This window comes from Clavelina lepadiformis, chromosome 6, assembly GCF_947623445.1.
Source record: "Clavelina lepadiformis chromosome 6, kaClaLepa1.1, whole genome shotgun sequence".
Taxonomy (NCBI): Eukaryota; Metazoa; Chordata; class Ascidiacea; order Aplousobranchia; family Clavelinidae; genus Clavelina; species Clavelina lepadiformis.
Window position 1 is genome coordinate 7,798,949 of NC_135245.1, and position 14,053 is coordinate 7,813,001.

The window sequence follows — 14,053 nt, forward strand, 5'->3', positions numbered from 1 at the left end:
TATATAGCCTTATACAGTTATCGATCTTTTTGCTTGTCTGTTAAATTTGGTTGTGTTTTCAAGATATTATGCTTATGCAATTACGTTTTCCTCTACTTTCTCTTCGCATTTGCAATACGATTACGAACGTGAGTTCTCGGAGTGTAGAGCAATTGACAGCTCTGCGGCTTTCGACAGCTCCAGCCATTGTACCGAAAGTGCCTCGTTAGACAAGGCCGCCGAAATGCCCAAAGGAGGGTGAAATGTCCCGGGTAAGCATTTGCCCTCAAATCTACTGCCTATATAGGCGTTGGGGATAAGCAATACCATCCCCGTTAATGAGTTCTTTGTACTTGTTTATTGTCGTAATTGTGTATACTCACTGCAAGTGGGTATAATGGTCGCTCGTTGCCAAACTTATCGGCAGACAAAGACGCGAGCGGCCGAAGATGTCTTTTCCTGCCATCAACATTCCATATTCGTTTATAAAACAAATACATCATGCACTTTTCTGGGGTTGTCGATCGTTTCTGAAACAGGCAGTTAGGTGGTGGTCAAAACTATAGTTTAACGGCAATATTAAAAATCTGTTTGTTCATCATAGTTTTAGGTTTGTTCGTTTGCTTGGCTATTGTAAAATTGGCAAACGTCAGTATTCATCAAATAGAAATAGAAAAATTAACATTCACGTGATGGGGAGTAAAAACGCCCTATACCAAAAAACTTTTTTTTGGCATAGGGCGAGTTTTTCCCTAAAGATCTTGTTATATCCCTCCAGCAAACTTAACCAGATAAGGCTCAAGGTCCAGACAACTTGTTTGAAATATTAAAATATCTTAAACATTTTAACTAACGATGTTAGTTAAAAACAGGTTAATAAAGTGTTTTTACTGCATTTGTGGTACTGTGTTAGTCCACTATTTGTAGTACTCCACTTTACGGTGAAGAAAAAAAAATTGTTTTTCTCAACTTTAAATTAAAGCTTGAATTAAAATCAAAATTTAAGAAGATGAATTAAACAAACTCAATATTGAAGTTCTGAAATTTAAAAAACAAAAACACATATAACTCTTTCATAAAAATAATAGTTTTAAAATTTACTTTTCTAACTAAATTGTCAAAAGCCAAAAATTTAAGCACTGTAACATACTAAAAATTATTAATTTAAATTCTTAAAGTAAAAATTGTTTTTTAAATTAACAAGTTAAAAATTGATATTTTTCAAACTTCGTTTTAAAATTAAGCAATGCATCAAACTAAAATTTTAAGTTTTTTAATAACAAACTAAAAAAAATTTCTGTTATAATAAAAAAAAATTAAATCAACATGTATAAAGTTAAGACTGCAATATTAAAATTAGGCATTACAACAAAACAAAATTTTTATTTTAGAAAGTAATTGAAAATTCTTTATTAAAAGTTGAAAATTAATTTCTAAACAGTAATTTTTGTACTTAGCAGGCTTGTGCAAAAACCTTATTTCACATGTTAGTCATGTAATTTCATTTTCGACATATCCACACTATAAAACTTTAGGATTGTTACAAATACTCGAAAAACTAAATTATGGGATGTAATTATACAGGTTTGATGTAATAAACACAAACAAATAGTTTCCCTTACAAAAACTTCACACAGTTTTTGGAACTCTAAACGCTGAATTTCTTGAACTAAAACATCGGATTCATTGTTGGTATATGTTAAAGAAGATACGAATATTTACCGTAAAATTGTTACGGAATTTGTCTGCCTGGTCCTTATTTCCTGCTTTCACGATTCACTCAAAACCACCAAACGTTGTTGGATAAAATTAGCTCAATTGTGTTGTGCTATAAAACTGGTCGATTAAAAGCATTTACCTGAAATCACCAACGGGCTTGTACAGTAACACAAATGTTACGTTGTTTTACGCTTGATTTGTCATTCCGCAGTCTAGTCTGCCTCCGGGCGGAAGCGCTTGTCGATTTGGCTGCGCCTTATCTGTTGTTACAACCAGTGATGATGACATTCTACCGATGCCTGTACTGCTGTGTAGACGTGCCCAGTTTTTACCGTTTTGAAATACAATCTTATAGTTAACTGCAGGTCTCTTCGAACCAGCACTAGAAAAAGGCCGGTAACACAAAGACTAAAATTTTATTACAGTAGACTCGGGTACAACAACATAAAGAAGGATCCTCACTCTGAGCCCGTAAATGTGGAATCATCTGTCATGCCATGCTCTCCGCCAAAAAAAAAACTAATTACAGGCAAATTAATGCAGGCTACCAATCGGGAAAAAACGCGTTGAAGCTATGTGGTAACCGTATCAATGCACCAAAGCGTTAAGCGGCAAATTACACAAAATGAAAAAAAAACAACACAACAAAAAAGAAATTAGTGTGCGATAAAAACGTAAAAATACCAGAAACAGCCAAATTTTGATAGAAAGAAAACACTGGTAATAAAAATAAATGTAAGTGCTAATCAATATTATGCCACAAAATGAGCTGGAAACTGATTTGCCCTCCAGGACAGGAACTAAGCACAGGCCTATTCATCTTGACCTACGTAAATTACTTATTTTAAGATAAAAATTTTTATTTCATTCACTAACACATTAATGTTCCTTTATGTACATTTCCCGCAAATCCCAAAGCTGACGGATTTTGAATGATTGGTTTTTCTCGGGAAATGAAACACGATTTTATGAAGATAATTGTATTCTTCAAAAAAATTAAACCTAAACAGCATAAAAGTTACAGAAAATTAATAAAAAATGTTGTTACATGGAGATGAAAGTTTGCTTGTGTTACGATAAGAGCAGGATAAAACCAGACCACAATATCACTATAACGGCGAGTCGTGACGCCAAAAAATAATAAGAATTTTAATAAAAACAATGGCAAAAACACAGCAATAAAACTTACGAGTTATGAGAGAGGCAAGGTAATAACTATGAAGAGTAGAGAGCCGCGGTTACCATATTACGTGCACAAATAGAAGACGACAACGTTAACTGCAATTGAAAGAGGGTACGGTGATAACAAAGACGCTTTACATCAGGAGAAACCAAACACCTATCTCCTTTCTTGAGGACGAAAACAAGTCAGTAGTAAGTATAATCAACCACAAGCACAAACACAGATCACGCGCAACACAAACATACAGCAATATAAAAATAGTAAAATATATAGATTATTCTTTTGTGATGTGTTTCGCTGACAAAGCATGCCCCAAAACGCGAGTTTTACTTATATGAGAAATCGTTAGTGTTCTCTTCTAGCGTTTTACTGTCTCACTTCTATAATATTTGTATTCTTTTATTGCAATACGAACATTTGGTTCGATCTCTTACATGAAAAAAAATAAATAAATTAACGCATTTTCACAAATTATTTTAGACGTTAACATATTCCGTTTTAAACAGCGTACAAATTATTTTTTATTTACTCAAGTATAGCAATATCCAGTGTTTGCTCGTTATCTGGCAGTGGCCCAGACTCATTTGTACAGGCACAGGCAATAATGAGTGATTTGGGTGAGTTTGAAGGTGATTGTTTCTTTTCTTCCTTTCTGTCTTCATTTCGTTTCTTTCTTAATCTTTTTTCTTCACTTTTCATGCAAGGGTCTTACTCTGACAGCAAAAGAACAGGAACTAGTAAATGAATCCAAACGTTATCACTTAAATTTTGCAGGCATCTATTCGACAAAGCGTCGTGACTTTCAAATTCTTCAGGAGGTTGATGGGTGGAAACCCTTCTACTCTGCATGGCGTCGATCCAGCAGTTTATACTCAGGCGGGTGTGAGGATACTCACAAGTCTGGTAAATTGTGTAAATGAATTGACTCCTTTAGGTGTTAATAACGTGATGGAGATCTCTGCTGTAACTTTCTATAGGCTTACCAGACACGAATTTTTACTCCATAGCACATAAATGTGATAATAACAAATGCGATAAAGGTACGGAGGAGTACGACTGCTCCGAGGTTACTACATATACATAGACATCGCATTTTATCAACATAAACATCTTGCATATACTTAACAAGGTCTTTAAAAATTGTTATTCCAATAGGCATAAATCTGGGATAATCACCGAAAGCGTACGCTCAAGGGTGTATGTGGGCTTCAGAAATGACATTTTAGAAAGGGTTCATAGTGTAACGTTACTAGATCAAAGGCATATAGCACTGAAATACGAAAATCTCAAAACGTTGAGCCACTTCACGTCTTCGGATTGAGAGGTCCTAACTAAGTCATTTCACCTAACCATGTCATTTCACCAGAAAGCTTTATAGGAAATACTTCCAAATCAAGTCATGCTTGCCACATCAACCAGGTAAAAGAGCAAGGGATCGAACAAGAACCATGTGGTACAATTACATCACTGACCTGGCCTAGTCACGGCTAGGTAGCCCTTTAGACGAACTAGCTGACGTGGCGAAAGATGGCGAACTGTTTAGGGAGCTCCCGCTCTCGCGACCCTCATGAGAGGATAAAGCGGGTTCCGAAATAAGAAAGAGAGATAAATATCCACGTTTTATATGTCTCAATATAAGTAAAGATAATGTGTTCTTATGAGACTGTTTCTAGCAGACTAGAAAATATCAATCAACGTTTCAATAGATGAATTTTACCTTAAAATTTATTGTCAATTACTGTTACACATAAATTTTTAACACAATAACAACCAGGTTAAAACATTGGAAAAGTTCAGAACATACAAATCAGTCAAGGATCTCATCGGCAGCTCCAATCAAACCTCCTATAACAAAATTTTTTACACGACCTATGACTGATTCGGTTGGCGCCAGGAAAGCTGTCAGTAACGCACCATCTGCAGCAGCCGAAATAACATTTGCCACTTTACGAAGAACATTCGGTTTGTTGTTCTCGTTGTTACTTTTAACACTCTCATAAATTGCTTCCATTTCTTTGTCACATCTCTCAAGCATGGCGGGAAAGAAGCCTTTCGTTTGTTTTTCAAATCTCTCCAGAATCAATTTTTTTGATGTTTGGTGTTTGTCATAAAGAACATCTGGATCGACATATACTCCATCGCACAACTAATTATAAGCGTAAAATGTAACAAGCATTAGTGGCTGCAGCTTGTGAAACAAATAACTTAATTCGATATTCAATGTTATAACATTTGGGTTAAACAATTCCACGTTGTACCAAGCTTTCTTTTAGTTCTTGAAGAAATGCTTGTACATCATATTTTTCCCACGCCTATACCTGTTGCATGTGCTTCATATATGCTGCTTTCAACTCCTGAAGAAGTTGCTCGGCTCTTTCTATCTCAACTTGCTGCAACAATGATTTCAGAAGTAAGTAAATTTGTGTTTACAACCAAATATAAATGAGTGCAGTATTTACGCTTTGATGCTGCGATTATTTAAATTAATTTACATTTAAAATCTTATACTTTGTTATTACAGTTCCTTTGTTTGGCGAGCTGGTATTGGGTATTGATAGCAGTGCTGAGTTCTTCTAAAATTCTTTCATATTCGCAGCTTGGCTCAATTCGTCCCATTGACGTATACATGCATAACGCCTTTGATCTGAATCTATTGTGGTTTCTTTCAAAGTTATCATCAATGACATAGATGTTTTTGTTCTGCAAAATCCGAATCGTTTTCGTGGCCGTAAAAGATTATATTTGACAGCAATAGTTGAAACAAGGTTCCGTATTTAGTTCGTTTCAAATTAAAGTTATGATAGGCTTATAATTCTTTCGCTGGTATTATACGACCACCCATATATTTATAGCTTTTAGTATTTTACTCTTTTCAAAACCTTTGTTACCTTTTCAATGTTTTCACTGTAGAACCGAAGAGCTGTATTTGCCTTTGTTTTAAATTCATTTACAGCAACAGCCTATTTAAGATATCAATTAACATCAGGAATACATCGTGTAGGTGTTTCATTTCATTGTCTTTTGAAATATGGCATGAGTATGCGTACATTTACCTTGTATTCTTCGTTTTTTCTCTCGAATTTCTGCTTTTCTACATTGAGGAAATGTCCTATTTCAGCAAGGCACTTCTCAGCAAATGCTTTTCCTTCCTCTCTTTCAATCAAACGTATAGCACTAAGTGCAACTTTTTTACTCTCTTCATGCGCCCTTTCAAATATATGCGCTGTGGCGTATCTGGCACCGCATTCCTGCGTTGGGTTGTACAGAAATTATTTTATAAACTCCTTTTGTTTAAAAAATCCGATTTTCCAGAAACGTGACACAGTACATTTTATAACACAATTATTTATGTCAAAAAAGTTAATACCTGGATAGCAGGTTTAAGATTAGCAGCCGCTTTATGATTCACACGTCCATGCAAATAATATTTAGTTACAAATTTTTACAAGTTATTTATGTAACAAAAAATTATGTACGCTTAAAAGCGCTAGCGTTTAAATTAATTTATGAACGTTAACGCAATTCTATCATATTCATTTATCAATACTGTTTGCATTCATCCCACATTAAGTAAACCATTATTTAGCAAAAAAAGTTCAAAGTCTTGCTTATGATATTACCTTAGCCATTTGGTTGTTGTAAATTTCCTTAACTCTTGACATCATATCAAGAATTTTTCCGTTTATGAGAATCTAAATACGTATTAATGATTATACTGTTATATTTGATATACACTTTCTGTTGTTAGCAATATCCCGAAGTTTCTAATTGTGTAATTGTAGAAGCGCGTACGAATGAAAGGTGATGAAGAAGAAAAGTTGTCCCCTTATCTCTTGTTATGGAAACGAATTTCTGCCTAAGATTAACAAGTTATAAAAAACATGAACTTTTTATATATAGATTTATATGCATAACTATTCCACAGACACGTATGTATAATATATTACCGGTACTTTGAAATATTATATAGGGTCTACTCACTCTACTGTATACGCCTAAAATGTTATTGCATCTTAGTGATATTAGTTTGTGTATCACAAATTCCTTGTTTCTTACGTTTTAATGTTTGTTGTATAAGTATCAGCTATATTTTAAAATGATTACTTTTTGAGGCTTTATGGCATTTTTGTCCAATAGCTCTCTATATTAGCACGAATATATAGATTTACTTATAGAGAATGTACCTCTAATGAAGTGTATATAAATTGCTGTCCTTTAGTTTGTGTATTACCCAGTTTGATTTTGTTTTTATCTTGTAGATGTTTTTTGTATGTGTTTCAAACCACGGTTCAAGTTGCACTTATGTGTCACGTTCATTTTGTCATTCACGCATTTCCTCACCAATATGAGAAACGCAGTTTGCATTAGTTGAACTGTAATAAATGTAAGGCGGCGTATGGGTATGCGGCGTATGGGTTTTAAAAAGGGTCATTTTCTTTTTTTTTTTCTTTATATAGTAAAATTACTGAAAACGCAATTACTCAAAAATCACCGCATAGGGAAACCAGAAATTTTGCATGTGAACTAGGATTGCCTGAGACCACGTCATACTGGACTGTGACAAAAATCACATATCTCTAGTTCCCATTACATAGGTCCAAAGTCAAAAATGGATTTTTGGGCCTAAGAATGCACATTTCCCTCTTTTTCATGCTTATATAATTCTAAGTACTGCTTGCGACCTGGAACTTTGAAACACCATAACTGCTGGGGGAATTCCCAGGCTAAGAAACAACATCAGCCATACTATCCTCTGATTGGTCTAAAAAAATTTTTAAAGCCCTAGGTAAGACGTATAATAAAATCAGTGAAATATCGTTTTTTAGGCTTACACCTTTTTAATTGGTAGTGTGCGGTTCGAAGGTCATTCTACGTTTGCGCCTGAGCAGGATTGTTCATTGCTGTTGAGACAGTGTCGAGAGTCTCGATCACGTTACATACGTGATCTATATGTTTTAAACATGTTTAAACAGTCGTATTAAATTGTTCTTATTTACAATATGGCCTGCTCTGACTAACCGTTAGAGTGGGGAAACCCAAACCTACAGGAATTTAGCGTGACATGTGTATACACTATAAGTTATAGTATCGATTAAAGTCTTATGCTATCTATAGATATATTTTCAGTTGATTCAAATATTGTAATCACCCTGTTAGTTTCGTTTGATTTCACGTATCTCTGCATAAGTATACTGAGTTCAGTTTCAACTTCAAACCTCTTCTCTTCAAAAGTATTATTCATAGGTCTCAGTGGTGAAATTTTGTGCGCTTGAAATTTTGCTAAGGCAAGTTGCATAGATTCCACGTGGACACTTTCTAGTGTGGATGTTTCTAAAAACTTGCCCTCACATTTCTGCAAAGGAATTTATTGAAACGTGTAAAGATCACTTACGATATTCACTTATAGTTAAGTTCAGAATAAGCTTAGTAAAAAACTGCATTTATATACTACCGAGTTTTTGTTAATAAAATACAAATTTAAGTAGATAATCAAATTCTTTATAGCATTTATATATCTATCCTACGCACCTGATCCATAAAGTCCGTATAAGCTTTTTTAACTGAAATGGCTAAAGATGCGAGCTCGCTCTCATATTTCACCTAAAATAAAACTATGAGTTTACCTGGCATATCTAATTGTTGCTGTTAAACAATATACTTAGAAAAATTAAGACTTCCACTTGCTTTTCTCATGCTGTTTGCTTCTGTAAATTGTTGAGCTGAGACCACCAAGCATTGACATATTCTTTTTTTATGTTCCTCCACCAACTCTTGATCGTAATTTCTAGTTGATTCAATAAAGCTTTTCGAGACTTCTCTTTCACCGTCTTGCAAAATGCAATTTAGGGCGGATTGTTTCATAAAAATTTGTCCTTTTACCTAAGAACATATTAGCGTATATACTCCGTCAAAAGTTGTTTTTCTTGCACATGCTGAAACGTTTTAACTACCTTTTCGGAAACGAACGAAATAAATTTGTCCTCAGCTTCAGCAATACACTTTCTCAAGCTAGCTTTAATTTGTTCCTGCAGGAAAGAGAAAGTGACAATTGCGTAGTATAAAGCGTTAATTAGAGCAATTACAGTGGCCTATATAAAGCAGTATGATCAATTAGCACAAAACCTTTTTGGTGAGGTTGATTTGTTCAATTGTATCATAAATTTGATCTATTTGATCGGACAATATCTGCCTGTTCTCAATAATAAAAGTGCCATTTCCAAGTTTTGGTTTTTGGTCAAAATTAATCAAAATTCCTTCTTTGCAGTTGCCGTGTATTTCTTGGATTAGACAAGTTCTCACGTAGTTAGTTCCACATATCTATACGAATAATTAGATTTATCTTAATTTCTTCACTTATATACTAGGAGGCCTACAAAAAACATTATACGAACAATTTTGTGTTACAATGTTATATTTCAAGCACAAAACAAATTGTAATTACCTCTTCCATTGTTTCCTTATAGTCTGATTTGCACTGCTGTATCAAGGTTAGCATGGCCGCTTGGGCACTTGCCTGTGTTAAACATTGAATTTTTATTATTATGAACTCGAAATTAGTACTACACTCAATATGCTGGAGAATCTTACTTGGCTGCTTTTTTCCTAAGCTAGAGCATAAGTTTTAATGCATCAATCATTCTATTTTACGTCAAAAGCGCGGTGGGGAGAAAAAATCATGCCAGTTGTTACTATCAAGCGCCAATGAACGGGAAAAAAAAGACAAAGCCGAAAAGGTTTCAAACCCAAATTTTGTACCTCTAAAATTGGTTGGATCTCGGGCATGTTTCCACTTTCAAATACTCGACAATAAGCAATAATTAAATTGATGAGGTCTCCTCCTGTGACCTTGCATCCATTAACTCGTTTCGCAGACAGGTTTTCTTTGAATAAATACTGGGCCAATTTTCCAACTTCGACAAGAAATTGTTGTGATACATCTAAATTTACATATGATACTCTATATTACTTTCATCTGTTATGCCTACTTATATACTTGAACACAATCCAGGTAACTGATAGCCAAAGCGTACTTAAAGATGCACTGGCAATAAACTGACATAAAATCCAATGGTACTTGAAATGTTGTGACAAGCACATTTTACGAGAAACTAAGACAAGAAACCACAAAATTATTGTTTAAGGCTATAATGCAAGTTTTTAAACGTTAAATTTTGGACCATATATGAGCTACATTACCGCTGAGTATTTTTAGATTTTTTTGTTTGCTATATATTTGTTCGGTCATAATTGATCGATTTCGCAGATTCCATATTGTGTGTAAGCACTTGCTGACCACATACAATGTATGTCATACACATATTAACTATACCATTTGCGGCTTCTAAGGTTAAACTGTAATTTTTAACAACAAACCTTGCCGTTTTAAGGGTGGTGATTCCGCTTTCATTACTTCGACTTTGTCTCCAGGCTTTGGCAACAAACAGCAATCAACTTTTTTGAAAGATTCCAGTAGGTTTTGACGAACTGATCGTAGATCTTCATGGTCATGCCTTACTTTCAATATATCTTCCAAAGTGGACCGTCCTGCTTCAAGCCCAAAATGGTCTGGTACGAAAGAGTCCCGGACAAGGAACATCAAATGCTTGTGTAATAAATTTAAACATCATTATTCAGCCGACGCAATTAACATATTTCTATACATTACAACTGAGTTACATTAAATGCGTTTCCATTTATTCAGTACAAAACATGTGAAAGACCAAGGTAGGCCTAACAATGATTTCAGTAAGTAACCATAAATAAATTTATGAAGAACCTGAAAATCTTTTTCATTTGTCGTATTAGTTCCCTTCCTTGCCATTTTACCATATTCCGCAAAAAGCTATGAAAACATTTTTTCACTTTTTCCCAAAATATTTATGATGATTAAAACATTTCACTATAGTAGGTATATATATTAAACCATAACTTGCTTTTTGTCTATTTATGTTATTACCTGTAGAAATCGCCTAAATTTATAGTAACACCTAAAGGGATCTCTGAAAGAGCGTCATACTAAGCGATTGTCATCGTAGACGAAGTCAAGGAAATTGGCAGGGACGTCGTTTCATAGCGATTTTTATTGAATTGGTTAAGGTATATCATAAAGATTATAAAGTGTTGTCAGTATATAACCTACTGCAGGTAATAGCCTATGCCATATGCGCACAAACCACTGATACACGGCAACCCGTTTATTTTCATCATCTCACATGCCGTACATTAGGCTATACATATGTTTTCCCGCGGAGCCAACTATTTTTTCAGAAAATCGAAAATCGTTGTTTGGTTTGATTTTCGAAAACGTTTTTCAACCAATTTTGATTTATGAGTTTCTGTATAAGGTTTTTATGAAAATTTTAAGCTCAAGGGACGGAAACGTGGCGTCACTGTTGTCAAAGTGTTCTTATGTTCTTATAAGCGAAAGTTGCCATTATACACGAAATGTTACTAGAGGCGATTTCTACTGTATATCAAAGCCAACTACATTACCACGCGATAAGATTGTATAGGCCGACAGTTGGCCCATCTACACTACAACTAAAAATTACGTTGCTATACTGTACAGAAATGAAGAAAACTATAGAAATAAAAGATTGTCTGCAATAACATCTTGAAAGAATTAGAGGTAAACTTATTTTTTCTAAGCAATTTTTGATCTTGTTCTTTCAGTTTAGTGCTTCTTATATTAATGCAAACATAGAATTTTACCTGTAAATGTTGCAAGTGGCTTTCATTTATTTGTCTCATGATGTTAAAAATTTGCACAGAACTTATTAAGGTGCTGAGAGCAAAGATCCAAGAACATCCTTTTATTGAAGTTTCATGATCAAATGTCCCTTGAGTGTCCATGAGGAAAATGACAAGCTATAACCCAGCACGTATTTTCTCAGCATTATTAGTTTATTACGGTATAAGTATACTGACACTTGAAGCAATAACTAATAACATTAAAATACTTGAAACTGCAAAAATAATTAGTATAAGAATAAAGTTTTTGTTTGAATTGTTTTTCACGGAAAGCTTTTGTAAGTTCTGTAACTATAGACTTAAGATATAATACTTACTGAACCTTCCTTGGTTTCGACATGAAAGGGTTCGGTCCATATCCAAATCCCTTCTGTGCATTTTTTCTGACCACCTCTCCATCCAAATCCTTTGTTTATTAAATGGTTTTCATCATGCAGCCAAGTATCTGACTTCATTATCAAAAAGTGATTTCAGAATATGACCATAAAGTTTGAATGTGTTGTATGAGTTGATATTACAGATCGATCCTCACCCTTTTGCTTTGCAAATAACGCAGAAATAGATTTAGCAGAAAAGACTTTCCTTGTCGCATTGTTCCAGCAAGAGAATAAATTACTACTGGTTTATTGACAACATCTGGGTGAGCAAAAAGTCTTTCCAGCTCGTCCCGATTGAGCTCATATCCGCTGTTGTTGGGGTTACGTCGAAATATCTGCACCGCTTTGTAATCATACGTTGCAGCAGGTGGTGGCTGGTCCGGGATGACCTCTTGAAATAGGTTATTATATGCATACTGTAGTACATTAGTGACGTGCGTAACTGACATTCTAATCATTTGAAACTAAATGTCATAAGCAATATTGTAGTAGCCTATACGTGTATAACATAGCAACACTAAAACTTTTTCAAGCCAATACACAATACGTGATGCTATACGAAATTTCCTTGCTGATATCCACTAACTTGGTACAGTCATTGGTATGGTCTCTGCACTTAAGTATTCACACAGCATACTTACGGAGAATTCATCAACTTCCGGATTGATACCTATGCAATAAACTGTACTCGTTAAGTTATGTCATGTAACTTTGTTTAAGCAAAATAAGGTTTTTATTTAAAAGTATAGACAAGGTGGTAGGCTAAGGGCCTATTTTCAGGGGGAGACATGACCCCAAATTTTGAACAAGAATGGACCTAAAAGTAGGGGAACAAATTATAACACGATAGTTGGCAGTTGGTACTATCTCAAAATAGTAGTTCGGTACTTTGTCGGTACTGGGACTTTTTGTTTAACGATTACAAGTGCAATGTTTGCCCTTATTAACGCCGAGCTACAAGTTACTCCAGGTCAAAACATATGGGAATTGACTTCTTGAGACTTTATTAAGCAATTATAAAATAAAAAAGAACAAAAAACGCTAAAACCTGGCACTTAGGTTTATTAAAGATAAACTTTAGAAAAATATACCTTTTAAAACCTTAAAGTAATCTCTTTAAAAGTACCCGGTCCGACTAAAACTTTTTGAGAAAAGTAATTCGGTCGAGAGATTCGGTACTTTTTTCCAAAAGTACCAACGTTATCGGTACTAAAAAAGTATCGCGGTACAGTAATTAGGTACTATAGTACCGCGGTACTGCCCACCTCTAGCTACCAGTGTATGTCACAAAAAATTGTCTTCCCCAAAGTTTTCTAGCAAACTAGGTCCCTTTGGTTGGGCAATGTATCAATAGTATAGCTCTGATCAACTTGTTCTACAATAACGAACAGTTGTAGTTTTTTGCAAAATTAAAATTAAAAGTTTTTGAAAGGATAACAAAACAATATTTCTCACAGAAAAACAAATTTGTTGTCAGCAAACCCAGGTAAAAACAGGTTTTAAGTAGCAAAAAAAGTATTTCCGAGATTAACTTAAAGCCTAGGCAATAACTTTTGTCAATTTGACGGAATGCTACTACAGTAATACATTTGCTATAGTATAGGCTTTAAATATATACACTCTACAGTCTACAGGATACCTGTTTGTTCAATGCCTCTTCTTATTCTCTCTTCTGAATAACCCATCGATCTCATAAACTCAACCAGGTCTCTGTAAAGATCATCTTCTTTGTACTTATTCTCATCGTCCATGTTTTGCGATTTGGTAACAAACCGATTGATATTTAAGTTATACTTCACAGAACTCTTATTTTTGAAGACCAAAGAGTATGCGACTATAATGGTCTACTCCGCAACTTTGTGCCAAATATTTTAAGACCTAAAGTAGACTATTTGCCATATTATGCATTTAATATTCATATATGTTCATGCCCAGTATTTCATCAACAAGTTAGTCAAGCAATGACTGCATATCTTTCTTTGCATTAATATTTAAAGAGGTTTTGAAAGCAATCTCTGACATAAACGGTTATTTACATTTGCAT

The 14,053-nt window shown here is 34.4% G+C and overlaps 1 protein-coding gene across 2 annotated transcripts; it reads right to left on the reverse strand.

Annotated features, from left to right (window-relative positions):
- Positions 1-4,604: 4,604 nt before the first annotated feature.
- Positions 4,605-13,944, reverse strand: LOC143463521 (guanylate-binding protein 7-like). 2 transcript variants are annotated; one of them, XM_076962026.1, is made up of 20 exons: positions 13,649-13,944; positions 12,596-12,679; positions 12,165-12,400; positions 11,950-12,081; positions 11,594-11,749; positions 10,659-10,724; positions 10,256-10,484; positions 9,638-9,819; positions 9,324-9,395; positions 9,005-9,199; positions 8,833-8,907; positions 8,567-8,761; positions 8,411-8,482; positions 8,031-8,234; positions 6,502-6,573; positions 5,935-6,129; positions 5,770-5,841; positions 5,390-5,581; positions 5,200-5,271; positions 4,605-5,027 (listed from the first exon to the last, which is right to left on the reverse strand). In XM_076962026.1, exons 1-20 carry the CDS (start codon positions 13,758-13,760, stop codon positions 4,689-4,691), a joined length of 2,952 nt encoding a protein of 983 aa, XP_076818141.1. In that variant the 5' UTR covers positions 13,761-13,944; the 3' UTR covers positions 4,605-4,688. The 2 variants fall into 2 exon arrangements, with proteins under 2 accessions (XP_076818141.1, XP_076818142.1); XM_076962027.1 differs by having other exon boundaries at positions 12,651-12,679; positions 13,649-13,755.
- Between the last annotated feature and the right edge of the window lie 109 nt (positions 13,945-14,053).